A 27,993-nucleotide genomic window follows, 5' to 3' on the forward strand; every position below is an offset into this window, starting at 1 on the left:
TGCCAAACTTGTAAGTTGTGTGTCAAAGAGGTCAAAACAACCGGAAAACGCACTAATTAGCCTTTCAAAATAACTCACAGTTGGTGCCAAACTGAAACATAAATGACCAGGTTTGAGGATTAGCTTTCAGTTAGCGGGGACTGCAGATTTCGATCTTTTTCGAATGTTTTCAAAAGAAAATTAGAACTGAAAACATTTGAGATCAGTGATCATTTTGCTTGCAGGTGGTGTATTCATTACCTAAAAATGTCACAAACAATTCTGAGTTTAAACTTTACTTCATCTGTAAAATCTTAATAGTTATTTGTCATTATTCTAGACATCATTTTAAGGGTCAAGTGAGTAATCATGAAGCAAAAGCAATCAAATGGTGTAGAGTGACTGAAGCAACCCTGGTGAAATAATAAGATTAATCTTTATTTGTTCATTAATTCCTTCCTTTATGAATAATGTGATGGCTGTTGAAAAGTGATCACCAATGAGAAATGAGATCGTGTGTTTATTTGCCTTTGAACGAGCAAAAATCCCACTTTTTAGAGTTTTAATATACTTTTGTCAATCTATGTATTTCAGAAACAGAAAAACTGCCGTTCCATAAAAAATCCACCCATTCCCACACACGTGTAACTAAATGTCGAACTGCCTCATGAGCTGATCACGGCGTCACCTATGTTTTATTTTTTAAGATTCCTAACCGGAAGTGTCTTAGGTCTTCTGTTGAATTGATGCTTGTTCTTCGCTCCTGCTGCGTAAAAGCGGTTTCACAGCAGTTGGATTGAAGTTAAGTCTGAGGACAGACAGCGAGTGCGTCCCGTCTTCCTCATAGAGCTATTATATAATATATAATCGATACTTCAATGACCGCGCAATTGGATCACCGGCCTTTGGATGAAGTTGGAGCTTTCTTCTTGCAAAACGAACACAATGTGACCATGTAGAATTAGTGACCGTTTCATCCCTGTCGGATTTCGGAATACCTTTACTGATCTAAGGAAGAGGAACCTGAGAATGGGCAAACTTCAGTCAAAACATGGTAAGAGATGCCCAAGCTGACAGCGCTGAATGACAACATTCTAACTTTGTACTCTCAATAAAACTAACGATTGTCTGTTTTACATCCTTCTGTCTCAAAGCGTGCAAGCGCAGAGAAAATCCCGAAGGTGAGGATGAAAGTAGATATATCTCTTTGATAATGGCTGATAAATGATCGTGATGAATGAAACTACATGTTTGAGGTTTATACCTGCTGAACGGTGCGTGTTCTTGTCTCAGGAGACAGTTTTGTTGTGAACGCCTTCCTCCGGAGAGGGATGGAGGAATGTGAGAGGTACAGCGCTACTGATCACAAGCTGAAGAACATGCAGGTATAGAGTTATTTTCAAATATTTTTCTTTTCTCTTGGAGACTACATGGATACGAATTTGTGCTTTCATAACAAGAATCCACGCTGATCACAAGCATTTTCAAGAGCAAAATAAAAAAGTGTTGTATTTTGTTGATTTCTTTTTAAAATTTTGCACTGTTTAGGTGGTAAAAGTGAGATTTTTACAGCTCAGATCCCAGCATTCCCAAATGTACTTGTTTGATACTTTTGCATTGACAAAATCCATCACTGAATTCATCACAAGCCTTGTCTGAGTGTGTTTGAATATGCTGCTGAATCGAGTCTGTTAAAAGCCCAAAAGTTGTCTGGGAGAAGCTGTAACATTCCCTTGTTCCTGAAAGCTGATCTAAGAACTTTTTGACCTGAGTGGAAGTGAACTGTATATCCAGGCATGCATGAGGACATGCTGATGTCTTTGCAAAATTGTAGCTTGTTGTTCTTTCTGTCACATCTGGCTCCGGCACAGCACTGCAGCCAGCATCTTTGGATGGGTTATGACAGCTATGAGCCCCTTGTGTGAGTGTGTGTGAAGCAGCTTGGCAAAGTAGCACACACACAGAGACACAGGCAGGATGGAAAGGTAGTCATTTCTCAGACTGAGGGATAGAAAGTTTGCTCTTGTGGCTGCTGGCATCATGGCTCAAGGCTGTGTCTTTTTTTCTCAATGCCTCCCATTCTAGCACTGCTCCCAGCGGGCAGCCCTCTGTGGCATAACATTACATCACTTCAATTAGTGTGTCGTTTTGAAGGGGACTGGAGACTCAAGCTCTCAGACAGAGACTGCTGGAAGTTCACAGAGAGGTACTGACAATCTGTGAGGTGGGTGGTTGTAATAGTGGAAGAGTTATGGATTATATCAGGGCTGTAAACCGCCCACACATGGCAAATTAAAGGAGAACTTACCCTGCTTCAGAGGAGTCTGAGTTCACACTCCCCTAAAGGAAAACCACCAAAGACACAAGACTGGCGCTTATTAGTCAGCATTCCCACCCTCACTTCAATCAAAGTCATGCACTTGATTTATTTTGTGTCATTAATTGGTTTCCTTAAAAGCTTGCTCACAGAACAAAACTGGATGTCTATCAGCATTTAACTAGCAGACCCTACTTTTCATGCTTTTTCTATGGACAGTGTGCAGCTATCTGTTATCGCCTGTGTTTTTCTTCATGCGTCTTTGTGAGAAATTGTAGTTATGGAAATAACACTTTTGGGATGGTTCTATGACAGAAAGTAACTTGAAAATGCGGTTTTCAGGGGTTTTTTTTCAATACGATTCAGGCCAAGCACTTAATATCTGTACCGTATGCGGCATTCTCTCTGTAGTTTCTTGGCTGCTTTTTAAAAAAAAAAATATTGTAATGAAATATCTTTTGGTTTTGGACAAGCCAGAAATTTGAGAACATTAAATGGTAATTTATCAATCTTTTGATGTGCTTGATAGACAAAACTATTAATTGAAGAAACAGTAAACAACTTGTCAGTAGTGCCGATATTAACTACCTGAAGCTTTCACACAGAATATTAACAGTGCTAGGATCCAAATTTGAGAATGAAATGCATATTTGCTCTCTATTGTATTCCAAAGGAAACATGCAACTTCCTGCTTATATACTGTGACAGCTCTATTCATGCTGTTTGAAATGCGACTGTAGTAACATAAAGCTAGCTCATGTCCCTGGGGGTCTTTTTCATGCCATTTACTTTCTCATGTAACCTACAGACCTTCAGCACAGTTAGAATTTAACACTATAAAACCATTTCCTTCTCTGATCCCACCTTTTGTTAATTAATTCTTCACTAGGCTCAAATGACTCTGTCACATTTCCAGATATGATTATTGTATTAGGGGATCTCACATGTCTGGAGATCAGACTATGATAAAGTGGGTCCAAGTCAAACAGCAAATAGCAGCAGTGCTTTGGGAGGTTTGAAGTTGTAGATCAACTTTGGCCCTTCTTCTCATGAGTGTTTTAGCATATGGCCCTCATCAGATCATAGTTCCACCACTTATTCTTGGTTGATGTGCAGCAGAGACAGTTGAAATTACTTATGATTTTAGATAAACTAAGACTGGCCAAATGCACAATTTAGCTCTAACCACCCCCACCTCCTCATTGTCAAATGGGGGAGTAGGATTCCTGAGTTGTCTGGCTGAGACTTCAAAGCAGAGAACTGGGAGTTATAAAAGGGCTCTGATAACAGTGGAGGCTCCCAACCCTCACTCCTCACGTCTATATCCCCCTGCCCTGTCCTGGGGGAGGGGCTGAGGAATAGTGTGCCACCAGAGGAAAAAAGAAAAATCATACAATTTTCCCTCCATCTCCTCAATAAAGCAATGATTTGAATCCAACAAATCATCACTGATTTGCTGTGCTGCTGCAAGTAATAACAAAGGACCAAAAAACTAAAAGCATGTTTAAATATTGATTTTCTGCTAACCATGATTCAAGACTGCAGCTGGGAGGTTGCCCTCTCTGTGTAATCCCAGTCTCATTAAAGTGGGACAGTAGAAGACAAAAAGAGGGCAGGATTTGGCAGGATGACTTGGCTCATCCTCGCAGTAGTCATAAAGATATTGACTCATCTTCGCAGGTGTTCAAAACAAGTGTAACCTGCTCAAACCCATGGCGTGATGTCAAAGCAATACATGTGAGATCAAAGTGGTGAACCAAGGTAAAAATCACCCTCCCTGTTGTGAACAATACTAGTTAAGGATTTGTGAAATTCCCATACTTTTTGGTTAAGGAGCTCTGTGAAGGTACACTGTGTTTTACCTCTCAAACAACACTCCAGACCCACACACAACAACCACTGGAGCTTCATGCAGACACGCTTGAATGCCCAAATATTGACAGACTAATTCAGCCTTTCAGCACTATCTTTTGTCTCCAAACTTCCCACAGACTTGGCTTGTGAAGAGGGAGTGTGTCAACATTTCAAACACCACAACAAATACCTTTATTCTTCCTCTTTGAAAGGTTAATGATATCTCACTTGAAGTAAGAAAGGCTCAGTAAGGGATTTAGTTGGATGTAACTATGTGCCAAAAGCTCCAAGACACAAATTTATTTTGACTTACGGAGAGTTACATAGCACTCACCGCTCAATAATAAATTAGGTTTAAGAGCATAGTTCCCATGCAGCTCACTAAACTAATTGTGCGCTTGTGTTTTTTTAAAACTTCATTTGGAATCTGTGAACAAGACTTTCCCTTTATATAAAATCCTCATTCAGTGATCCTGCTCAAAATAGATGTTTTGTTTGGACAGTTTTGCCGCTGGGCATTTGGGTATATCTTCTAGTCACCATGTTAATTTTAAGTTAGCAATATTTGATTTGGATATGAGGCTGGGATATCTGTGTAATCTTGAGACTACAGCCCGGAATGACATTTTTATTTTTTAGCACACTGATTTAAGTGTAAAGCTGAGATTTTCTTTTAGTTTTGAGTTGTGCTGTGTGCATTGGATACAGTCGTGCAGTCTTCAACTACCTCAAGGCTTCTTTCAAGAAATATTTTTGTCAGCAACATCTTGTGACTTTTTACTTTCGCCTCATCTAAAATTGCAAATGTAAAGAAAAAAGGAAACAGGCCGAGGTGAGGCACTTGCAGGGAACAATGCTTGGAGGAGAGGAAACAAAAAGGTGTGCTCATATATGTACTGCTTTTGAAGAGACTTGAAGGCATTTGGAGAGTTTGTTTTTTTCCACACCTCCTTTTTTTTTCTTTTTTTGAAATTGGCTTCACAAGAAGGCGAGCTGTGAGCCTTCATCTCTGAATGAAAAGCATGTGGCTGGCATCCAGAACAGCGGGGTCTTTCAGCACGGCCCCGGCAGACATCTGTTCCTGGTTTGTACAGCAAAATCCTGGAGAAGGGAGAGGGGCTGTGGTGGGGAGCGGGTGGTGGGGAAGAGGAAAGAGGAGGAGGAATAGGGGTTGTTTTTTTTTCTTAAGGAAGATATTTGAGGATTTTAAAGGTAGAGGGGGAAGGGCCTCATCCGACTTATTCGCTGCCTTGTGGAGAGAGACAGAAGCTGACCACTGACCTTATCTCACCTTAGGTTCTGTATAATTTTGTAATGGCTGCTATACAGTCAAGTTGCTGTCTTGGGACATTTTCTTTTCTCTGTTGTTTGTCATTTGGCAGTGTCAACATTATCACGTGGATGCCTTTAACACTTGAGTCCTGGATGCTTGTTTTTTCCCCTCTTTCATGTACCAATATTAAAGTGTGTATCGCCTCTGAGTTAGAGGTCGAGTCCTTCAGTCTGTACTTCTGAATGTATAAGAGAGTGCGAGACTCAGAGGGTTTGTGTGGCCTGCGCCTAGTGGAGAAAGGCATTAGAACCCTCCTGGCAGATTAAATGTTTATTTTTCTGAGGATATTTATACTGTCTGAAGTACTTTGAAGCAGTTTGCTCTCTTTCACCCTAATTCCCTGCTGACCAGTGCTGCAGTAAAAAAAGTTCACTATGACCATCAAAAGGAATCAGAGAGCCATCATGCATTGGGCCAGAAGCCTTAAGGTCTACACATGACTGTATTAACCTATTAGGGGACATTTTGGGAGAAAGATGAACCAAGTCCCTTTATTGAACCTCTCAGCCTGTTGACTTTTGGTTGCTTTTTTCATTTTATTAATCAGATCAGATTAATCATTGTTGCAACTGCAACAATCCAACGACTCTTATGGGTTATATGCATGGTATCTATCTTTGGCTTGCTGTCGGAGCAAACAGCTCTTTTCTATGTCAAAAAAATGTAATGATGTAATGGGGTCCTTTCAAGAAAAAGTACTCGCTTTCTCTTTGTGTGTGTTGTAATCCAAGCTCCTCTGTTCTATGTTGCTGCCACCGGGCTGACCACACCCACGTTTAAATGCTTGTATGCCCCTCCCATTTATAGTCTGGAGTTGTCAAACGTCTCGTTTTCCCTCCTCCAAATAAAAAAGATAAAGCTAGAGTCAAGACCGAACTGGCTCTCCTGAGATGTGGAGGTCTGCGAGCGACGTAAGAACACCATGTCAGGTTTCAGTTTCATCTTTACTTTACGTCACTTGTTTTGATCAATTAGGATGATCAATAATACTTTTGTGTCTTTTAGCTTGATGCTGTCCAAAGATAATAACATCAGTCCACAGGCTCTTTTAAGGCTGAATTCAGACTATGGTTGCAGACAAATATAATTTAATTCTATAAACAGATTTGATTGTTAAAATTGTAACCCCGTCGAGGGGAAAACAAGCAACACATAGCTGTTTGCTTCTCGTGATGGCTGGCATCAGTCTGGACCACTGCACTGACTGGTTTGCAGTGATGGACAGCAGTCACACAGCATCTCAGACTGAAATGAGCAAATAGTTCAGCTACAACGGTAGTTCAGTAACGTTTGAGAGTTCTCAACCCAATCCCGCTGCAGGGAGAACGATTAGCAATAGGAGCGATCTTGAAAGGCCCACGAGGAAAAACTTCAGAATTTGATCAGTAGACAGCAGAACTACTCACCCACAGATGTCCTACTATTCCAGCAACCTGTGGAAAAGTATGCACCAATTTCCTGTGCAACCTCCAGCAAATTGCTCATGCTGGGGGCTATGTGGTGATTTTATGTTTAACATTGTCACCTCAAAACAGGAAGGTTCCCGGTTCAAATCTCAGCCAGGGCCTCTGGAACATTTGATGGTAGCCGTAAGACAAAATCACAGCTCACAAACTTGACTAGATCCAGTTTGGTGCCAACCCCAAAAACTTGTGTCAAATGTATTTATTATTTATTTATTTAAGCCTAATCAATGTGGTTAATGTCTCAGCCATACCTGAAGCTACACCCCCACACAAATGCAGTCAAGCTAAAAGCTACTTAAAACATGGCCATTTAAAACGACTCGAACCTAAAAAAAAATTCATAGATGTTTATGCGAGAGAGATATTTTGTTTTTACACCATATCACTACTGCATCAAACAGTTATTCACTTTGTCAGTACATTGTCTCATCCACAAAATGTTGAGGTTGCAAAAACATGTGGCAACATGGACTGTGTGACGCCAGCCTGATGGAGTAGGGACTAGGTGTAAAAAATCACTCTTCTCGTGGTTACTTATTGCTTAGCTTGCCATGCAGGCAAGGTGTCTCTACTGCAAGGCGTCTCTCTTCATTAGCACTTCACACGACAAAACAAAAAAACAAAAGTAAAGTATCATTTTAATGTGTCTTGTGCATCTGAATCCTGCCTTAACTAGTTAGGCCAGATACACCACTTTTTCCATTTTTGGGTGCAAGCTAGACTTCAGACTGTGGTTTAAAAAACATGTTACGGTATGTTGTTGTATTCATGTAAGTATTTAAGAGTACCTTGACAAGTCTGTCTTTAAAAAAAAGGTCTTATCATCAAAATATATGAAATGATTTGTACTTCTTGACAGTTTATTTTGGTCTGATGACATTGTAATAACTTCTGTCATGCCATGAAAACATTTTATGCATATATAGTCATACCACTGGTTATATTTGATGGCATGAATATGAATTTAAATTTCCCCTGCAACTCAATGGAGAGTAGGATATAATTAGACAAGAAAAATGACAGTCACCCCACTTCCTTCATCACTGGAGCGCCTGTCTACAGACGTACAACTTGAAGCTCTGTTGCCTTTAGAGATATCTCAACCCTATCATCACCGCTTTGAAGTCACTTACGTCTTGTCACTGCTTTCATGATATTTATGAGATATCTGTTTGCGCACTTCAGAGAGATCATTGTTGCTTTACAGGAGTGGCTGACAGCAAGTCTTAAAGCACTCGTATGTGAATATCTCAGCTTCTATATTGGAGTCCATCCCGTGCTCTCGGTGGCACTCAGATGACCTACATGTGAGTGGTCACTGATGACAGAAGGTGGACCCCACTTCCCTGCCTGCTTGGTGTGTAGGTGGCTGTTCGGGGCAGCCCCAGTGAGGGTTAATGAAGTCTGTGTCTTTACTCTTGCGCCTTGCCAGGGGAAAGAAAATACCTGAAGCTGGAGTCCAGTGCTTAGTGCTGACATTTTTGGCAGAGGCTCCTGGATTCAAGTCTGTGTTTGATCTTGTGCTCTCCCAGCCAAGTAAAACACCGGGAGACTCAAAGGTTATTACATTTTAGTGTGTAAGGTATGTTTCCACATAAACCCCTGTTCTTTTCCAAGTGGACTTCATTTCGCAAGCCTTAGAGCAGCCAGGGGAATATTATATTTTTTCAGTTATGGTTGTTCATTCTGTTATTATATTCTGTCAATCTAACTAAAGTTAATTGGTTACATTGTTTTAATTCCATAATCAGTGAGAGGATTGCTTGTGATAAGCTAACAGAGGACACAGGAAGCTTCCCCAGGAAGTTACTTAAACAGTATCAGAGGAGACACTGCAGATACGTGACCATTCAAGATGATGATGTTTTGAATATTTGCTGAAAGAAAGACTGAAAGAGAGTCCAAGGTTCTGCTTGTTTGCTTAAAGAAGATGGGGGATTCCTCTTTTGCACACAAGTGCTTTAACTATTCAATTCAGCCAGTGGAAACTTGAGATATTCTCCATATAGGTCAGATGCTGACCTGGTGTGTATTTTACACAATACAAACATACAGGAAACCTAATATCTTTGTGCAGCACTGTACACTGACAGCTATAAATCTTAGGAAAGAATACTTCAGGTCTTCTTGTTTGCATGAGAGAGCAATAAACTTTTGCAAAAGGGCAGAGCGAATGTTCCTACCAGCATCTATGTAAAGTAGTCAGATAGTTGATCTGTGCTTTTGGGTTATTCATCAACATCTTTCATGCTGTAATGCAGAGTGAACATCCCCTCTCTGTCTTGTTCTTGTATGAAAAGCCTTCAGGGTTACCCAAGAATGCTGAAAATCTTCATTGGTGCCCCACATTCATGAACCTGCCACCATGATAGCTTTGTGGTTGTGGAGTGAAACTCCAGACACACCGCAGACCTGGTTTCCTGCATGCTAAAGGGTAAAAAGAAAAAAGTCCAGCAGACAACATTCAGAGCTGCTGCCATTGTTATCCATTGTTGTGATGCTTTGCAAATGCTCCCTTCTTAAGTAATGCGTTTTTTTTATTATAGATAATGTGTTATGCTTAGTGTTACTCAATGTCGTGTTTGGCGTGATTGAGTGTTTATCCATGCAAGATCATTTTGATGTTGATGATAAGCTTGACGAAGGTGGAATTTATAACAGATTCATAAATGAAAAAAAAATTCCACAAGATCCATCATCCTGTCTCCCATTTTCATATGCAGAATGCTGTTGCATAAGATATATCAAACACAGCCTAACCCAGACCCCTGAGGAGTCTTTCTCTGTGCTCTTAGCCTTCCCCTCTTTGGGACCCCAAGCCTGCACATGTGTAGGTATCGCTATTACTCAGCTCATAAAACGCCACAGTCCCATCTGAAAGTGGTTAGCTGTTGAAACACATGAGGAGCTTCAAAGTTTGGACCCAAGTTCTGCAGACAGCACGGGCCTGGCCTTCCTTCTGCACAAAACATTCCTCTCCAACGGGGAATGGCTGCAAACTTGCTTTTGTTACACAAACCCGTTCCCGTCATCAAAGCCCTCAATGGGTTTCCAATAAAAAGAAGTGGTTATTTTTGTCATGGGTGCGGATTTTTCTTGGGGATTTAATTTGGCGAAAAATGATTGTCCAATGACTCCACTTTTTGTGTTCAGAGGAAAAAAGAACTGAGAGATTCTCGCACTCTGTGATTGCTATATACCCAGACTCCTTTTGTGTTCTTTCTATAAGTGACAGAGAGGGGGATGGGGTTGGGGTGGAGGGTGAAACACTGCTGAAAGAGGCCTCTGTTCTCATTTCCTCTGAAGGTAGCCTTCTTTTCTTCCCCCACCTATTTCTTTCCTGAGCTTGTCCACTTCAGAAGCTGACCTGAGCCCTGTGTGCCATGTAACATGTTTACCTAAAGGCTCATTTCAAATAAACAGCAGTTCTCCTTGAGATGCCTTCCCCCCTCACGGAGTGCCTTTTAGAGACACCATCTGCTCATAGGAGGTGCATCCCAAAGAAAATGCTCTCTGCTAAGTCTTGATGTTGTTTCATGTTACTAAAGTCACAGAAAAAGCAGAATGTCATAGAAATTCATGTTACTTTAGTAGAAAGTTCATCTTGCAAGTGGTAAGAAATGGAGAAGCATTTAGGCAGGCAGGACATTTTAAATGATGGCAGCAAAATGCACATGTATTGTAGTTCAGCTAAATATTTCTTTATAACCAGCACCTACTTCTTTGTGTTGATAGGGGCCTGACTGATCATATCACTTGAATCCATTGTATCAGAATATATGAACTTTTACCCACACTGTCACGTGTTCAAGCTTTGAGAACTGCCCTCTCTTGGTAGCACCTGATTATCTCAAAGCTTTTAAGGTGTTATTGCACATCAGCACCCTCTGCTTTTTGAAGTATAAATCCTCTTTCAAGGACTTTTATCAGGCACCAAGTGTCACACATAGTGCTTTTAAGTGGACTGCCCCCCCACACTTGCTGTATGACAGAGAGAGAGAGAGAGAGAGAGACTCCATCCAGCTTGTTGCTTTGTGCTAGAGATAAGATGTGGAAAAGGAAACTACTGCAAAGCTAATGCAGCCCATATTTAAGTGCAGACTCTTTCCCCAGCCTCATAGTCCTGGTTTCTGTAATTATGGCTGCAAAAGCAGCAGTCTTCTGTGCTCTCGGCTGCAAAAGCTGAACTGGAGATGGAGGTGGAGCTGAGCTGAGCTGAGTTGCCCTCTGCACCATAGCCTTTTGATCTCTGCTTGTGCCATGGATGAATTACGTTTCAGAATTTCACACTATGGAACAGTGTTTCAGACACACAGGCTGTCTGTTAGGTCACTAAAGTGCACACATGTGAACCTCAGCCTAAAAGGAAGAAGCACAGATGGTACTGTCTCACCGACTGCCTCAAAGTCTCTATTTAGCATATTTCTGTAATGTGGCCCAAAATAGGTTACAATTCATGGTTTGCAATGTGATTTCAAAAGTCATTCATCATACGCACAGCCATATATTCTTCTTACTTAAAAAAAATATCTTTGAGAATAATTCAACAGTAAAATGAATGATTTTTACTGTGCCTGTGTGCCTGTTGCTTTCCCCCCACATCTCATCTGTTTCTTTTCAGCTTTCAGCTTTGTCCTTTTTTTCATGGGAACTTGCGTCTCAAACGCCAAAGCATTACAGCCAGTGGCCTTCTGGCTGTGCTCCATTTTACATATCCAGGCTTCCTTCACATCATCTAAAGATCGTGGAGTCTCCTTTGCTTCCTGTGCCCAGCGGGAGTGTATTTTTAGGAATCCTCAGGAAAACACTTGGTGTTTGACCCTGTGATGACCTCCTGTCCAGTTCCAAGCCGGTGAGGAACTTCACAGCTTGGAATTATGCCTGTTCTTGCAGTGTCAAGAATTCTCGTGGTTTTTGAGACTAGCAATCCCTGCTTTCCGGTGGAGACGGCGGTACCGTACAGTCAGGGAGAGTTACACAACAGCAAAGATAGAAGGGAGATAAAAGGTGTGCGGACACTTCAAACAGTCAGCAGGTGGTTTTTTTTTTTTTCCTGTATGACTCAGACTAGCTATTTAGTGTCAAAAACTGTGCCACAGTCTGTGAAGCCAAGACATTTTTACTCTGGACAAGATGGCTTCAAGCCTCAGGATTTTCATAGTAAGGAGGAACAGTACCATTTATGCAAACAAGTGGTGTCTGGGGACCTGAGGTTTGGCAGATGCCACTGAATATACTTAAGCTGTGGGAGATGAGTTATTAGAGGCTCAGCCTGCCTGCTCGCCTTATATGTTGTATCCTACTACACTGAACTGTGTGTCTTGGATGTCTCTGACCTGGGAGCCTGAATCCCTTCCAGGGTTTATTGCAGTGATAGCATATTACAGCAGTCATTCAGCTCCGTTTATCCAAAGCACTTTAAAGATAAATGGGTTGAGAATTCATGCTACATTACTGGCTGATTGTTCATGGATGCATGAGGTTACTGACATGCATCTGTACTGCTCTGTGTTAGTTACCCATAGGGAGCAGTAACTAGTGGACTGTAGAGCTGTGGCTTTGACCCTGAACCTGTTCTTCTTATGCCCGAAAGCTTGTTGAGGAAGCCAGCAGGCAGCTCTTTTACCAACACAAAAGCCTTTAACAACATGGGTGCCTGAAATTCAAGTGAGCAGCCAAACAAATTGTGCACATACACATAACCAGTTATCCCTATTTCAGGAGTCCAATATGTGTTATATAATACAAATCCAATATTTATTTAACCCAAATATTTGTTTGCAACAGCATCAATTTTAGGTTAGTTCATTACTGGCTGATGAAGCAGCCTGGTGTGTTTAATTTTCTTTGGCAAATGGCAAGAAATTAGGATTTCCCTGGAAGGCAAATACACGAGCTGCATGTTTCTGCCTCTCACTACTAGTTATCTTCATTGAATGAATTGCTTATTTATAGGTATGAGATTTATGGGTAGTAAATTAAGGATGGCAAGCTTCTGCTCATTACTTTACTACTAAAAAAATGTTGGTACATGACTCAACCCACAGCTTTGAGAAAATACACAAAGAATGCATCAAAACACGCGACTTCACTGCAAATGGTGAGCTATAACTTTTGGTAGCAATGTGTTGTAATGTGTTTACAACATTTTCCCATAGAGAACAATGGGATGTAGCCCAAACAATTGAGAAGCATGATAGCTCAGGCATACTTTATAGCAGAACCTCATAGAAAGTTTAAACAGGTCATGGAAAGTTGGATTTTGCTGATCTAGTATTTTTGTATCTTTTCGTTTTCTGCACAATCACAGTTTTAAGTTTTATGAATTTTTGGGGATATCTTACTGATGTTTAGAAATGTATTGTTTTAAACTGCTGTCATGCTCAGAATTTCTCCTCTCCACATGTACAATTTGTAAATCGAAATGTAAGCATTTTTGTCTTTTCGCTCAGTCTGACTGTCACTTGAGTAAGTCTGACTGTCTCCAATCGCCCTGGAGCACAGAGCATGTTCACCCAAACTCAAATTCCCTCCCACTTTATATAAGCTCTGAATTATTTTCTTTTCATATTTTCAGATGAGGGCTCTGCCTTAAAGACTATGTGATACACCCTAGATTAATAAAAACATTAAATGTCCAAGACAAGATTCTGCCACTCGTGGGTCAAATAAAACTTTTATTTGTCGCACAGCGAGTGTTTGTTTGAGGCTCTGTTTCTAGTTTTCTTCATTGTTTGACTCTGTCTGCTTAACAGAGTGGCACTTTATGCTACCCCCTGCCTCCCCAGAAAAAAGGCAGGTAATCACTATAGCAACCAGTGATTCATAATATTCCATCACGGCTGCCCCACAGGCCCTGTGTTTAGAAGTGTGTCTATCAAAGTAAGTATCTCAATGGGTGGTAGCTGAATTGGCACTTTAAAAATTCTTCTGATATTTTTCTTTAGTTTGAGGTTAGTGCTGAATAATGATGCCTATTCTGCAAGTAGAAAGTATGTGATACTATACAAACAATTCTGGCCTATTTTGGGGTCAATCAAAGTATTCTGTTTATAAGACAACACTTTCATTCTTTGCCGATCTGATCGCTTAGAAAAGCAGAGCAACGATTCTCAAGGCACCAGCAATTAGGCATGCTAATCACAGGGTTGACATTTATAGTTAGCTGTTTTTACTTCCAGAGTTTAAGCACGACATTACTCACAAATTAAAAAAAGAAACGTCATCACATATCCAATTTAAACAAATTCCTCAAGCGTTTTCTTTTATATGGAAAAGATTATTAGATTTTAATGGGAGAAGCCCAAACAATAGATTCCTCTTGTGTCACTGTTTCACATGCTGACATGAGATTAGACTGAGAGGGACTGAAAAGTAGTTAGCAAGTGATCAGAGAGGTGGCTAATGCACAGGTAACACATAACTGATAACTCCCTGAATAGTCAAAAACTTATGAATGTGCAGTTGCAAAGCAAAAAGAATAACAAGGGGATATCTTAGCTAACTGTATAAAAAAAAAATCAATTAATCAATGACCAAATGTTTTTTTAGTGCCTTAGAGAAAGGAAATGAAAAAAGATTTGAGATGGAAAATAAAAAATTATCAATAAATGGTATAAACAGTTAGCTAAAGGAGATGGGTGGAAAAAATGATAGCAGTTAAAAAATGTTAATTTAAACAGCTGACGTGTCACATTTATGTGGTTAAATTGGTAGAAATATAGTATTGACAACTATGTTTGTAGTGCAGAACTGATTAAAAGCAAGAACTGCTGATTTTTTTGTTACTTTAGAATAAGCCATTAATATTTACTTGTCCTTGAAGTCCTGTGTGTGGGAGGTCATACTCATTTACTCGATTAGTTCAAATCTGCAGCTTCACTCCTGGATGACCCAACATACAGGTGCTTTGAACTGTTAATTAACTACTGCATTTTGATAAACAGTTGAAATTGTTGAAAGTTATAAAATTATATAAAATAAAAAGTCAAACTTTTGCTCCTATTAGTACTGTTGCAAACTTGAGCCAATCAAATTAACTACTTAAAATTACATTTGCGTTAGCATTAGTGCATAATCCATCCTAAAGAGCAGATTTTGAGCATAATGGCTGCTGATAAAGAGATGCTTGATCTTGTCACTCAGGGCCAAAGGCGCACATCAGATAAAATAAGTTGGAGCCTGTGCTACATGTAAAGCTTGTGTAGCTTTGCCTCTCTTCCACGCTGACATGCAGATGTCCTTCCCCAACATGGTTTGTTTACATTTCTCAGTCACCCGCAGGAGCTCTGTAACGCCTGTAGCTCCACCAGCCTCCGACCACAGAGCCTCGCCCCTATGATCTGCCAGGCCTGCTTTTCAAAGCTGTGACTCAAATCTCTTTCAGCTTAACAAAATGAACAGTGAAAACAGTTGTGTTGGCGGTTATCTCACAGGTGAAAGCAATTATAACTGACATTTCAATGCAAGAAGAACAGCTTGAAACCTGACACTGACTACAGTACACAAAAAGCACTCAGATGAGAGTGATCGTGTTGAAAAGGTTTTGCCTGCACACAACAGTGAGGTGTTTACAAAGCTTTGTCGACGGTAACTGACAGACTAGTTTGAGGAGTTGATCTATACTAAACCCCTCCCTTCATGGGATCATTATAGCTGTCCAGTTTCAAATACTGCTCAAATTGACACCTGCAGGGAGGGTCTACCTTTGGACCATAATGGTATTGGCGTCCGAGTCACCTCACCCACAACCTGGCTCTCTGAGATCGTCTGTGTTGTTTAAAGGGCCCACGGAATGTGGAACAAATCCCGTCAGCTTTATCGGCCTGGACGCACTCCCCATTGGCCAGGCTTAAGAGCCAGGGGCCTGCGCGGGAGCTTACAGAATTTCACATGGAGGCCAGAAACAGAGGAACATCCTGTTTGAGTCCCACACTGGCTTTGATATGCCGTCACCTTGTGCACCCGCCTCTCTCTTGTTTGTCAGGGTGCGCGTGCATGCTCACAGTCTGTTGTGCATGTGTCTTCTGTCACACTTTCAAATTTTCTTGTTGTCCGGTGCTGCAGTATTTCATTTTAATAAGGATGTATGAATCATTTGATGAGTCAACTGAAAAAACATCTATAAAACTGCTGGTTCCAACATTTCTTTTTATTAATTTCTTGTGGTCAGAAATGAACCTACTGTAGTCAGTAGCAGGGAGTAATTTCTATTCTTCACTGGGTGATACAGTATACGCCCCTGAGGAAAGTTTGATGTGGTGTTCAGTAAGTTGAGCGAAAATCCTTGAATCACATCATAAGGTTCATGATTATCCTTTTAGTTTTTAGAAGGCTCCGTATTTAGGAAACCTATTTATTTTATGAACGCAAATTTCTGGAAAATGATGCAGGGGTTTACATTCCTTTCCAGTTTTACAGAATGATTCTTTCAATTGGTAAGAAGGTCAGACTCAAGGCAAGGACTTGCCCTCTATGAGGCATCTCCCTGTTGATTTGAAGCAAAACATTCAAGTCTTTACCTATAAAAATTGAAGAACATAATTAGGTAAAAGACTACGTCTCGTTTGACTGTAAAAAGAACCCCTTCTTTCGAAACTTTTGTTTGAGTGGATCATTAAATGTATAAGTGCATGTAACATGTGGCATTGGTCACATAAAACGTCTGCGCTGAGACTATTTCATCACACCACCATGCAATAGTGATGTAGTGCAAAGGTAAAGCTCTGTTACTAGTGAATAAAAGCAACATGATCTCTCTGGTGTCGTCACAATGTGTGTGGCAAGAGATTTTTTAACTTGACAGTAGTTTCTTTTTGCATCAATTGAACCATTAAAGAGCAGCTTTGTTTTTCTCTATGTAGTAATTTATCACATTCTTGAACTGTGTCGTGATGTGTAACCTACACATTTTCATACATTTGCCTAGTCTATATTGGTTAGTTTGATTGAGTCTTTGGTATGGAGCACATGGTCCGTCCAGTGGCTCCCAGTGTGACAGCTGAGAGGAGGGCGCTCCATTACATCGGTGTACTACCAAAGCCGACTTTAATGAAAGCAAGCTGATTACAGCACTGGTGACAGATGCAGGGTGGTCGGTCGGAGATGCTAATCTTTGTTTATGCCATTCAGTAGGTCATAATCAAAGTGAGAGAAAGATCAGCGATAGGACGAGGAGGGGAGAGGAGGGTGACTTTCAGTGGTTTACATGCTGCTCTTACATAGACAGGCAAGCATGCTCATCTCTCACCACAGCTGTTGTTATACTAGGACCGAAGAGGCTTCGCCCCAGTGATTCATGTCCTGCCAAGGGAGAGGTTTTGCCTCCTGTTTGACCCCAGAAAGAGTCCTGCTACCCTGAGAGGGCCATATCTGGGGCATCTCAGCTGCATGAGGCTCGTCCAGATGACAGGATGGCATTCTGCTCGGATCTCATTTCCATTCATAGAATGGCAATACAGGACACAAACATAAAATGTAAATATTTTTTTTCCGACAGAGGCAGATTTATGCTGCTTAAAGTTGTTATTTTCAGGCTAAATGTGCAAATCCAAACTCTTTATTAATTAAATGATTAATTGTTCTTGGCTCATTTATGATGTAATGCACGTACGAATCAATTGAAAACATCATTGTGCAGGGTGTTCACATGAACTTTTATTCAGTTTTAATTATATAACACCAAATCCCTGCAAAGGTAATTTAACTTTAAAAGCACTTTAAAGATACAGTACAGTTAAATCCTATTAGAATCTAATTAATTGTAAATCAATTATAGTCCAATTGAATCAAATTCAGTGGAATCCAATTGAGTGCCAATTCATAAAAAGTTATCCAACTAATCACATTGAATCATATCATCAACCTGAGGTGACAATAGTGAGGAAAACTCCCTTTAACAGGAAGAAACCTCTGGTAGAATCAGACTGCACAGTCTTTCCTCGACAGGAAAGCGAGAATCAACAAACACCATAACACCAGGCCAGGCATCTATACGATACAGTCAGGGGGAGTGCCAGCCATCAAGAGAGCAACATATTGTTCTTTTCTGTCTTGCAGGAAAAGAAACAAAAGTTGACAGAAGTCAACAGAAGAGACTAAAGTTTTGCAACTGACCTTCTCTCTTTAGCTCCCACATTTTAGGCACAGCCCCTCCCCCCTCTCTCCACCCCTCATCTCCTTCTAGTTTACTCTGCCTCTCTTCAGTATAACCGCTCACATCTGGTTTTGAGTCAAGGCCAGGTTGGTTTCTTCTGGAATGGAGGGCTTTTATTTCTCAATGGCCCCACTCCCTCTCCAGTTTCATTCTCCGGAATGCATACGAAAATGCAGTTTGTTTACGTACTGGCGGGCCTTTCTTTATATTGATAATACTCAGTCCTCATTTTCATTACTTGGGAACCCCACAATCATCTCCAATTAATGGTTGGTTGGAGTAGGAATGCTGGTTGGCTGGCTTATGGTCATGAAGCCCTTCCTGTGGCGCCCTCTTAAGTGTCAGAGAACTCCCGCTAACAGCCCCTCAAAATGTAACTTCAAATGCACTCTCAAATAAAGCAAATAGTTGGGATTGTAGACCTGGTTAGGATAGTTAATTGCACAGAACTAAACAAAGGTACATGTGGTGGTAGTATCTACTGTGCTGTCAAATAAGAAGGAAAAAATCCACAAAACTTACACAAGAAAGCAAACTTGATCCTGATTTTGTATTTTTTCCTGTTTATGTTTGTTCTTTAACACGCATTAAGACGTCTGATCGAGCTTATTTTCTACCCAGTGGCCTGAGGAACACATTACTGCGTTTGTAATGTTAATGTTAGCCTCAGCTGTTTTATGAGACATGATTTTCAAAATCAGTTGTGCATCATATGGTTTGAAGAATGGACTAAAAGAAGTGTGTGCACTTATTTTTAGGGGGTGAGCTAGAGGGGGAGATGTGAGAACAAAGATGTGCAGTGTTTTCCAGAGGGAGGATGGGTGGTAGGCAGGCAGAGGGAGAGACAGACTGCTGGGGGATGTCTGATGTCACCTGGTTGGGAGCTATGAAAGCTTCCCCTGGTTACCCTATCCCACATAAAAGTCTGGCAGTAGACTGAGGCTTTGGGGAAGCTTGGCAGAACTGCTGCATTAAACAGGAAAAAAACATCACACACCTTTCTTTCTGCCTCTTAGGCGTCGGAGAGACAGAGCCTGTTTACACGGAACACTGTCAGTGCATATTTCCAATGCATTTTTTTAAGACAACAGAGATCTAATACCGTATCATTTCCCTGTCACTCCTCTTGAAGTGTCTCTCCCACACGCGCATTTTTCTTTTACCACGCACAGAGGTGTGTATCAAGGATTTCAGGTGTACACAACTGGTGAAAAAGGATGGAACACTTTAGCTTCAAAATGCTAACAGATTTGTGCAGACTACAGAGCAGCTTGTGATCTGATAGTGAAGGAATGAGAGCTGCTAAATGCCAGAAAGCAGTTAATTACACATGTGGCAGGCAGATTTGAGCCCGACACCGTGGGCGATGTGGATGGAGATGCCATGTGTTTAGACGTTAAACTGCAGACTGTGGTCAGACCCAGCCTGCTCTTTCATTAACTTCCCCCAATAGATGTAATGAACATAGAGGTGGTGCTGGTGCTGGTGGGGGAGCCATGTGTTCAACACGAGGCCTCCTAGTCGCCTCATTGCGCGCCCAGCAAGACGTCTCCTGACATCTGAATTTTAATTAGAGACAAGATTCACTTTTGGCAGCTGTTTCATTGATTCATTTCGTTATATTTAACGCTGAATCTTGTCTTTCATTTAGAGGTGCTTATACCTTGTTCTGCACGCCTCATGGGAACAAGGATGGCAAGAATCAATGGCTGTCTTTGATGTCTCTCTGAGTAGCAGAACAGTGTGTCTGTGTGAACACCCTCTTACTTACATACTGCCCTTCATTAAGAGACTGCAGCACAAAGAGAGGAGATAAAAGCTTCGAGTACAGAAAGAAAACAACAACTTGGCTACAGAAACTACAGACGAGGGATACTGTGTGTGTATTTTGCATGTATGAATGCACATTCTCTCTTTCCATTTCAAGAATGTGTATTTGATGATTAAAGACGGCCTCTTGTTTGGGGCCCAGGGAGCGGTACCAGTTGTCTCCACTTTTCCCAGAAGCCTTCCAGAGCCTCTAAAAACCAACCTTCATCTCTCACACTGAGCTCCAAGAGAGCGGAGTAAGCAACAGATAGGCTCTATCTCATAAACTGCATCCTCCTCTGCCTCCACGCTTATCAGCTTCTCTCCTTTCTTCTCTTATCTTCTGGTCCCTCCTTTTCTCCTTTTCCCCTACTTAGCTCCTTTCCTCCTTCCAGCTCCCTTCCTCTCCCCAACTTGAGACTCCCATTCTCTTGCTGTTGTCTCCGGTGGCCAATTTGCCGGGGCCATCCAAGCCTTGACCCTGAGACTTTACGGGCTCCTCCGTTTTAGTGCTGAAGGTCAGGAGCAGATTACAGGCCAGAGGTATCATCCTCTGAAGTGAGGAATAATCACGGTCATTGAGATTGTTAAATAGAACCACAAGCCCTGGTGCGGTGATTACTCTGAGAGAGAGGGTGGAAAAGGGAGGGGGCTCGTTCACCTAAACGCATGCAGATGTGCAGACTCGCTCGGGCCTTAGCTCTGTCAAAGGTACATGGAGTTCTTTTGTTTTCTAGCATCTATCTGTTTTTTATTTGTCTCAGTTCAGTGGGCCTCCTTGATTCAATCTGGTGAGATTTTATTTCAAAGTGTGTGCAGAGCAGCTTAGAGGGCTGAGAATGACGTAAATAAGATGAATCATTTGTTGTTTAAATACTTGTGGTTTAGGGCCTGTGCTGCACTTAATTTTCATTGTTTCCACAATCCAGTTGTAATTAAAAAATGGCTGTGTGTGTTTGTGTGTGTGTGTGTGCATGGAGACCCTGTTGCCCTTCCCTCTGTGTGCCTGTGCATTAGCACATGTGTGGAATGCTTTGCGGTTCTGTTTTATGCAGGATATAGATTATTCACATATGACAGCAGAGATTTTTCTCTTTCCATCCCTTTGTTTCGCTTTAGTTTTTTTTGTTTTTTTACAGCTCTGGAATTGTGTAATTAATCAGTTCCATCCTATCTGCGTGGAAGTTTCCATCTGGCAATTATTCTCCATTTAAAATAAATGCTGCTGAGCGCTCATTTTGAGGTTAGTTTTACATAAACCAAACTTCTCAGAGTCAGGCCGTAAGCAATAAATACAACAACACTTTTTCCTAAACTCTGGGCCTCCATCAAACACTTCTCAGAGGGTCTCTCATGTCAAGCAGGATGAGAATAAACAGGTTGGCTGGGAGAGAGCTCGGATGATGAAGTGCATCATGTTTTTTTCTTTTTTTTTTTTGATGGATATGAGGGATCCTTTTGAAGGGCTCAGAGGAATCTTGAAAGCTTGGCTGTGGCCATGCTCGCTGTGTCCCAGACAGTGAAACACAATAAGCGTGCAGATGTTCAAAGTGTTTGGCCGCACTGGAGCCTCGAGCCCTCTCCCGCTCATCTGAATAGGAAATGCTTTAGCTGGGACTGTTTGTTTTCTCTGTGTCTGTGGTCTGAACTGTAGATTCACTTACATCTCTGACCCCCTCTCCTCCTCCTCCTCCTCCTCTCTCTGTCTTTCTCTCCTCATTTCTTTCCTTGTCCCAGGAGTTTCCAAATGGTGAGCTGAAGGAAGGACAATTCACAGATCAACATTGTCCCCTGGAGGGTAGGTGGAGAAGGGTGTTTTTTCACTCAGTGACAAGCTTCATGCTAAAACTGTTCCTAAATATTTAATGCTGCAGAAAGCAGACTCAAGGTCTGATGACAGATTGGAGGGTTTGTTCTCTGTCTGACTCATAAGTCAGGCTGAAACAAATGTGTAAAATGGGCCAAGGAATATCACCGATACAAACTGAAAGAGCAGTTAAACTAATAAGAGAATAGATGAGCATCACACATGCAACAACTGAAAGCCCAAATTTCAGCATGAAGATATTTTTATGGTTTTATTTGAAGGCATGAAACATGGAGCCAAAAATAAACACCAAATTGTGTTGTTTTATCATGTAATTAGGAATATGTTTCCTGTAACTACAGCCAGATGAGATTACATTTGGAAAAAATATGGAATTAGATGATCATTCTGATTTGTAGCATTTTTTTTCATGATACTGTTTATCAATTTTACTGGTGATTTTTGTTTGCGATCAGAGGGTTTTGTCTTGTTACATTGAAATTTGAAGATGAACATTCTAAGGAAGAGCTTTTCAGGTTAGAGGAGCAAATTCCTTTTTACACACAAGCAACAGGATCTCACATGTAGGAGCAGAATACACCCAGGACACCTGCAGTTTGTGTCAGCACTTTCTTTAACAAGGGATATTTGCTCCATATATGTCAAATGTACCGAATGTATTTACAGTGAAACCATTTTAAACTGTTTAAAGAAACGAATAATTAGCAAATCAGAATTTTGTAGCTACATCTGTATTTGTATAAGGTGAAATATTTAAAGCATCTGATTTTTTTTCTTTTTTTTTTTGTCATCTGAAGCATCTGAAGTTTTCTTTTTACAGTCCAGGTTGTCTTGTCTTTTTTGTTCCATAACAGACTGCATTTAAAATATGCATTCCTAAGAAGACTTTATGCACAACTGTCCTTGCTGGATATCTCATTTATGGAGAAAAATGGGCAAAAATTCAAATGTGTTATAAAGATCAGAGATTATCTTAGTGCACACAAAATGTTGCCTGATTTTAACATCAGATTCTGCCGTTTATCTTCAACTGAGATGTATTCTCTTGTGTTGACAGTGGTTCTTCCCCCGGAGAAGGCTGAGGGCTGTGAAAGCTACCTGCAGTACCTACACTCCGAGGATGGAGAAAAGGAGGCACTCAGAGATGCCTCCAAGCCTTCGGGGAAGAAACGCATCAGCCTGGATGTACGTAGGAAAATGACCTGGCAGCTATTCAGTGCTGGTATCACATGAGCATTGTGCAACAGAGATGCAGCAAAGGCCATAACTTTTATCAAAATGTTCTGCAGCTAAATTCCTGATCCAGGCCTGTTTGGCAAGACATTTATGTAATCCTCCAATGAATTCATACAACAGAGTTTATTTTGGGCCAGCAAAGGTCGTAATTCTTGTGCTAAGAGCCAATAATCTGTTTGTGCTTAAAAAGCATGTAACCAGTGGTTTAAAAATAAGATGTCGTGACTAACCAAGCTTCCGCTGTCGACTTCACCCAGTGCACAGATCATCTGTCTGTAAGCCGACATCTCTCCAGACCATGTCCTGATTGAATTTAAGGGCTAATAAATATATTGTAATGTTTAGACTTTCGTGTTTTTGCTTAGAAGTCCCTTTTAGTGATCACTGCTGGCTACACAAGCTGAAGACATATTACAAAAACCTTAAAGGACTCCAACTCCTGCGGTCTTCTTTGTTAATGCACGCTTTCTCTTCTACTGTGTAAGCTCTCTATTGCGCCTGCAGCGGGGTCTATATTCCGCATATTTGTTTTTTCAATCATGCCCGTGATATTAGATACATCTGAATAAAAGTTTCTGCCAGAATGCTGTAACTGAGAATAGCGGTCACTCAAAGCTCGCTTCTCTGATACTTTCCCCCTTGCCTGAATATATATATATATATATATATATATATATATATATATATATATATATACAAACACATATAAAAAAGAAAGTTCTAAGTTCCAGTGCTACTGTGCAGGGAAAGCCAAACTTACATATACTGCAAAGTAACATGCACATCTTCTGAAAATCAATTTAAGATGCAATGAAAGGAAGGCACTACTGATCAAATGGGTTGCACTCTGCTGCCCCCTGCTGTCATAAACAGCCAGGTCTGTCCAGTTCTGCGGTGCTTATGATGGGCAAAAAGCAGCATATTGAAACTCTTTAGTTGTTTATTTGTATTAAATAACTACACTTGTGTTTTTTCAGGACCTAGAGTGTGACATTTCTGTTGAAGATGACAACCGCCAGGAGTGGATCTTTACTCTTTATGACTTTGACAACAGTGGGAAAGTTACTAAGGAGGTATGTGTGTGTTGGCTTTGCCTCTCCCTCTTGTGTTGTGCTCTCTGTGGCCTTTGCTAGATTGTGTGTCTGTGTGATATTCATCAGTATTAGTATTGATATTTCATTATCTTTACACGATTGTTTTTTGTGTGTTAAATTTAGGGCTGTAAACTGTGTTTTATCTGTCACTACAGGACATGTCGAGTCTAATGCACACTATCTATGATGTGGTGGATGCCTCTGTGAATCACTCCTGCCATAATAAGAGCAAGACCCTGCGTGTCAAACTGACAGTCACTCCAGAGCCAAGGTGCCACCGAAGAGAAACAGGAGCAGGTAACTGGAAATAAGATTGGCATCAACAGGCTTCTTCAGTAATGTGATACTCTTTTCATGTGCTCGATTTCTTTGTGCACTTTCAATACATGAATACATGAATGAAGTGACAAAACCGCCAGCTTGGTGTTTGATAGACACTTAGTTGAGGAAATATTTAGATTCTGACACAAGTTCTTTCTTTACTTTGGCTCATAAATGTACCTATACTCATGTTTAAAGCCCAAATCAGGCCTTAATGCCTTTTGACCTAAATTGTTCTCTCACTTTGGATGTGAATTCCGGTTCCATCTGTACAGTCATTGATGTGCCAGGTTTGCGTTCTGGTGTTGCAAGCATTGTGGTCCCAATGGTGAACGCAGTCTTTCTTGTACAGTGTTCGCTTCGTGCTAGTCAGATACTGGTTGCTCATTAGTTTTCCAGGGTTAGCAGCTAATGCTAACTAGGTATGTTGCTTATGACGTCGGCTGGCTGCCTCTGTGTTGCAACTGCTAATAGAAATCTCATGCAGGCTTTCTTTGCTGTTGCGTCAGAGAAATTCTTTGGGTCTGTACTAACAGATCACACAGGGATCTGACAAGGAGACCTGTCCATGAAAGAGTGAGATCTGATCCTCACTGTGGAGAAATCTGGGAAGAAGAGTGAGGGGAAAAAATTTTGATTTTGTAGGGTTTTGTCAGCTGGTCACAGTGACTTCCTTTCACAATTACTGGAAGTGGCTGAAAGGAAACTGCAGCTGGGCAACCAAAAGTGTACTTGTCTGCCTGGACCAGTCACTGCATACTTACATCACTGATGGCTCATTTTGCACTGGAGAGTACCCACCCTGCTGTAGGAGCTTAAAAAGATCATAAAAAGAGTTCTGCAGGTGCTTCCTGTGGTCTGAAAGATTTTATGCAGGTATGGTGTTACTGCACATTTTTCCCTGACCCAATCTTTGCATCTTCAGAGCGCTGTCACCAGGAGGAGGCTCGTTCATCTGACAAGCGGCTGTCCTCGCACATCAGGTCAGTAGCTATCTGTTGGAAAATGTTCCTTTTACACAGTAAACATATACATTTGAAAACCACTTCAAATGTTGTCACAAATTTAATTGTTCATTTTTTTTATATAGCAGAGGGCAGGGCAATGAGCCGCCAGCCACCGAGGGTCAACATTACTGTGTGGACGAGAACACAGAGAGGAGGAATCACTATCTGGACCTTGCCGGTATAGAGAACTACACATCCAGATTTGAAGGTCAGTCTTTTGTCTGTTTTGTAGCTTGCCTGGTGTTGTGAAATTAAAGATATCTTGTTGCATTTTTGAATATTGAAATCAAAGAGGCATGACTTTAAAAAAGGTTTTTTTTCACTTGAGGTAACTTTTGCTTTTTGGAAAAAAAGTGCATAATGGGAACTAAATGCTTAAAGTCCTAACACTGTGAACATGAAAGATTTAGCATACGACCGATCGGTTATTTTCACTTTTATAATGCATCATGAAGTCATTTTCCAGAAGTCTCCATTCTTTCACTCAGAGAAAAGCATGTTATGTGGTCATGTTTTTTTTCCCCTTTTCTTTTAAGCAAATGTGGTAATTTGAATAGAAATAACGTTCTGCTATATTTGTAACTGTCAGCATGCTGTGACAGTAAGACATAAGACAGAACCACTTTTTTCTTTCAATGCAATTTGCCTGGGTAAAATCAGCCAATAAGAACAAGGAGGGGTTTCCAACCTTTCAATCACTGCCACTGCCGCAGTTGCTGTGGTTACTTGTCTGTTTCTCCATGAAGGGGCAGGGTTGTAGCACATCACACCTGCAAGTTGTATTTATTGAAAGCCTTTCTAAGTTTTATGTATTATATATTACACAGCAAACAATTACACAAAGTTGTTAATGATAAAAGTGGTTAAATGAACTACTAAAAAGTAGTACTGAAGTTTTTCACACACTGCTTCTCTGCATTTTAGTTTTTGTTAGATAAATAATGACACACTGTAATATGCCGTGAGTTTTTGTTCATTTGAGTGTTTTAGCTTTTAACGTAATTTTTTTGGGACCTGGTAAGGACCTGATATGTGAAACCTTACAACTGAGTATTCTTTTCCACAGGATTGTATGAAAACAAAGCCACAGGCATGCACAAATTAAGGGATAATAAAGAGAAATCACAGACATTTTTTAAACCGGTAATTTATTATAAAGAGAAAAAAACACTGCTGTCTCTGTTTTGTTCTTCAGGAACCACGCCAGTCTTCCCCCCTCAGGAGCCTCATGGTAGGAGCTCACAAAGCCAGAGTCGCTCACGTTCCCAGGAACCGGAAGCCCAAGTTGTTCACCAGCGCCGTTCACAGGTCATCAGCGACAGCTACAACCCTGTAGAGGCTCGAAGCAAAGGTACACAGTTCCTCAAATCTCCCAAAGGAACCTACAAGGGGAGTGGGGGCAATAATGGGGGCAGTGGAGGTAGCAAATCCACTAAATGCCATGGCTACCACCCTCCCCACCAATCAGTGCTGCATACTGGCAGCGCTGCAGGCCACGGAGGTCAGGATGTGTACCACTTGCCACACCAAGCTCAATCCTCCAGCCACCACCAGCATCCTTTGCAATACAGTCACAGTAAACGCCTGAGAGCCAAAGCTCGAGAGGCCCTGTCCCCATCCAAGATCTCTCTGCCTCCTCAGTCCCATCCTCAGCAGCAGCCACCGGTGCCCTCTGTGCTGCCAAGCCTGGAGAGAGAGCAGGCGTCGGGCCCACCTGGGAGCCCAGGGTTTGTGGTTCCTATGGTCCAGCGCCACGAGCATCACCATCACCACGAACACCACCACCACCACCACTACCACCACTACCACCAGACATGACATCCTTCAGGTTGCAGTGACTCAAACTGTATAGGACCAATCACAACCAACCACACCAGTCTAAAGGACTTAAAGTCATCCAATGGGAATGTTTCATGCTCTGCCAGGATCTTTTTACCCTCCTCCTGCAAGCTCTACAGATATATGCTGCAATTAGGTGTACTGAGGAAACATGTGGCATGATGGCAGACAGTACTGGGCCAGAGGAATGTTATCATGTAGTAACAAGTTGTGTGGCACAGTTTGTCAGTGTTTTTGTAGATTTTTCTGCTCGAATGGCTGCACTCCTTACAAACTTAATTGAGAGAACCAGTACAGAGAGGAGCAGATCAGATAATTTTTGATGTGTACTCTCTTTCTCTTCTGAAATTGTTGATTAAAGTCCTACAAGCTACAGTGTATGTCAAAATAGTTGTTGCTCTGTGTGAGACCTTTCCAAAACACAGATCTCAGGTGTAAAGGTGCTGCTGCTCTCAAGCTTCCCACAGAGGCCTCACTCTCATGGATGCCTGCTGTGGGCTGAAGGGTTTCCTATTTGGGGGGGGGGGGGGGGGGGGGGGGAGTATGAAATCACCACTGCCAGTTTTAATGCAAAAATATCTTGCGATATGTATAAAAAAATCTATCTATGTAAACACATTTTACTGTATAATTGTAATACCCTATATGCATATTTCATCATGGATATAATTATGCATATATGTATTTTGTCTTTATATATTTTAATAAACATTATATAGTTCATTTATATTATTACAGTGAGTTTTTTTATTATT

At 41.1% G+C, this 27,993-nt stretch overlaps 1 protein-coding gene across 1 annotated transcript; it reads left to right on the forward strand.

Moving 5' to 3' along the window:
* Positions 1-834: 834 nt before the first annotated feature.
* nkd2b (NKD inhibitor of WNT signaling pathway 2b) lies at positions 835-27,961 on the forward strand. Its single transcript, XM_072394388.1, has 10 exons — positions 835-1,033; positions 1,134-1,160; positions 1,273-1,364; positions 21,651-21,711; positions 22,799-22,926; positions 23,955-24,050; positions 24,227-24,368; positions 25,318-25,375; positions 25,486-25,607; positions 26,595-27,961. The coding sequence occupies exons 1-10, from the start codon at positions 1,009-1,011 to the stop codon at positions 27,215-27,217; spliced, it is 1,374 nt and encodes a 457-aa protein (XP_072250489.1). The 5' UTR covers positions 835-1,008; the 3' UTR covers positions 27,218-27,961.
* The last annotated feature ends 32 nt before the right edge of the window (positions 27,962-27,993 follow it).

Source organism: Leuresthes tenuis, unplaced genomic scaffold (assembly GCF_036924035.1).
Source record: "Leuresthes tenuis unplaced genomic scaffold, fLeuTen1.0.hap1 SCAF_10, whole genome shotgun sequence".
Taxonomy (NCBI): Eukaryota; Metazoa; Chordata; class Actinopteri; order Atheriniformes; family Atherinopsidae; genus Leuresthes; species Leuresthes tenuis.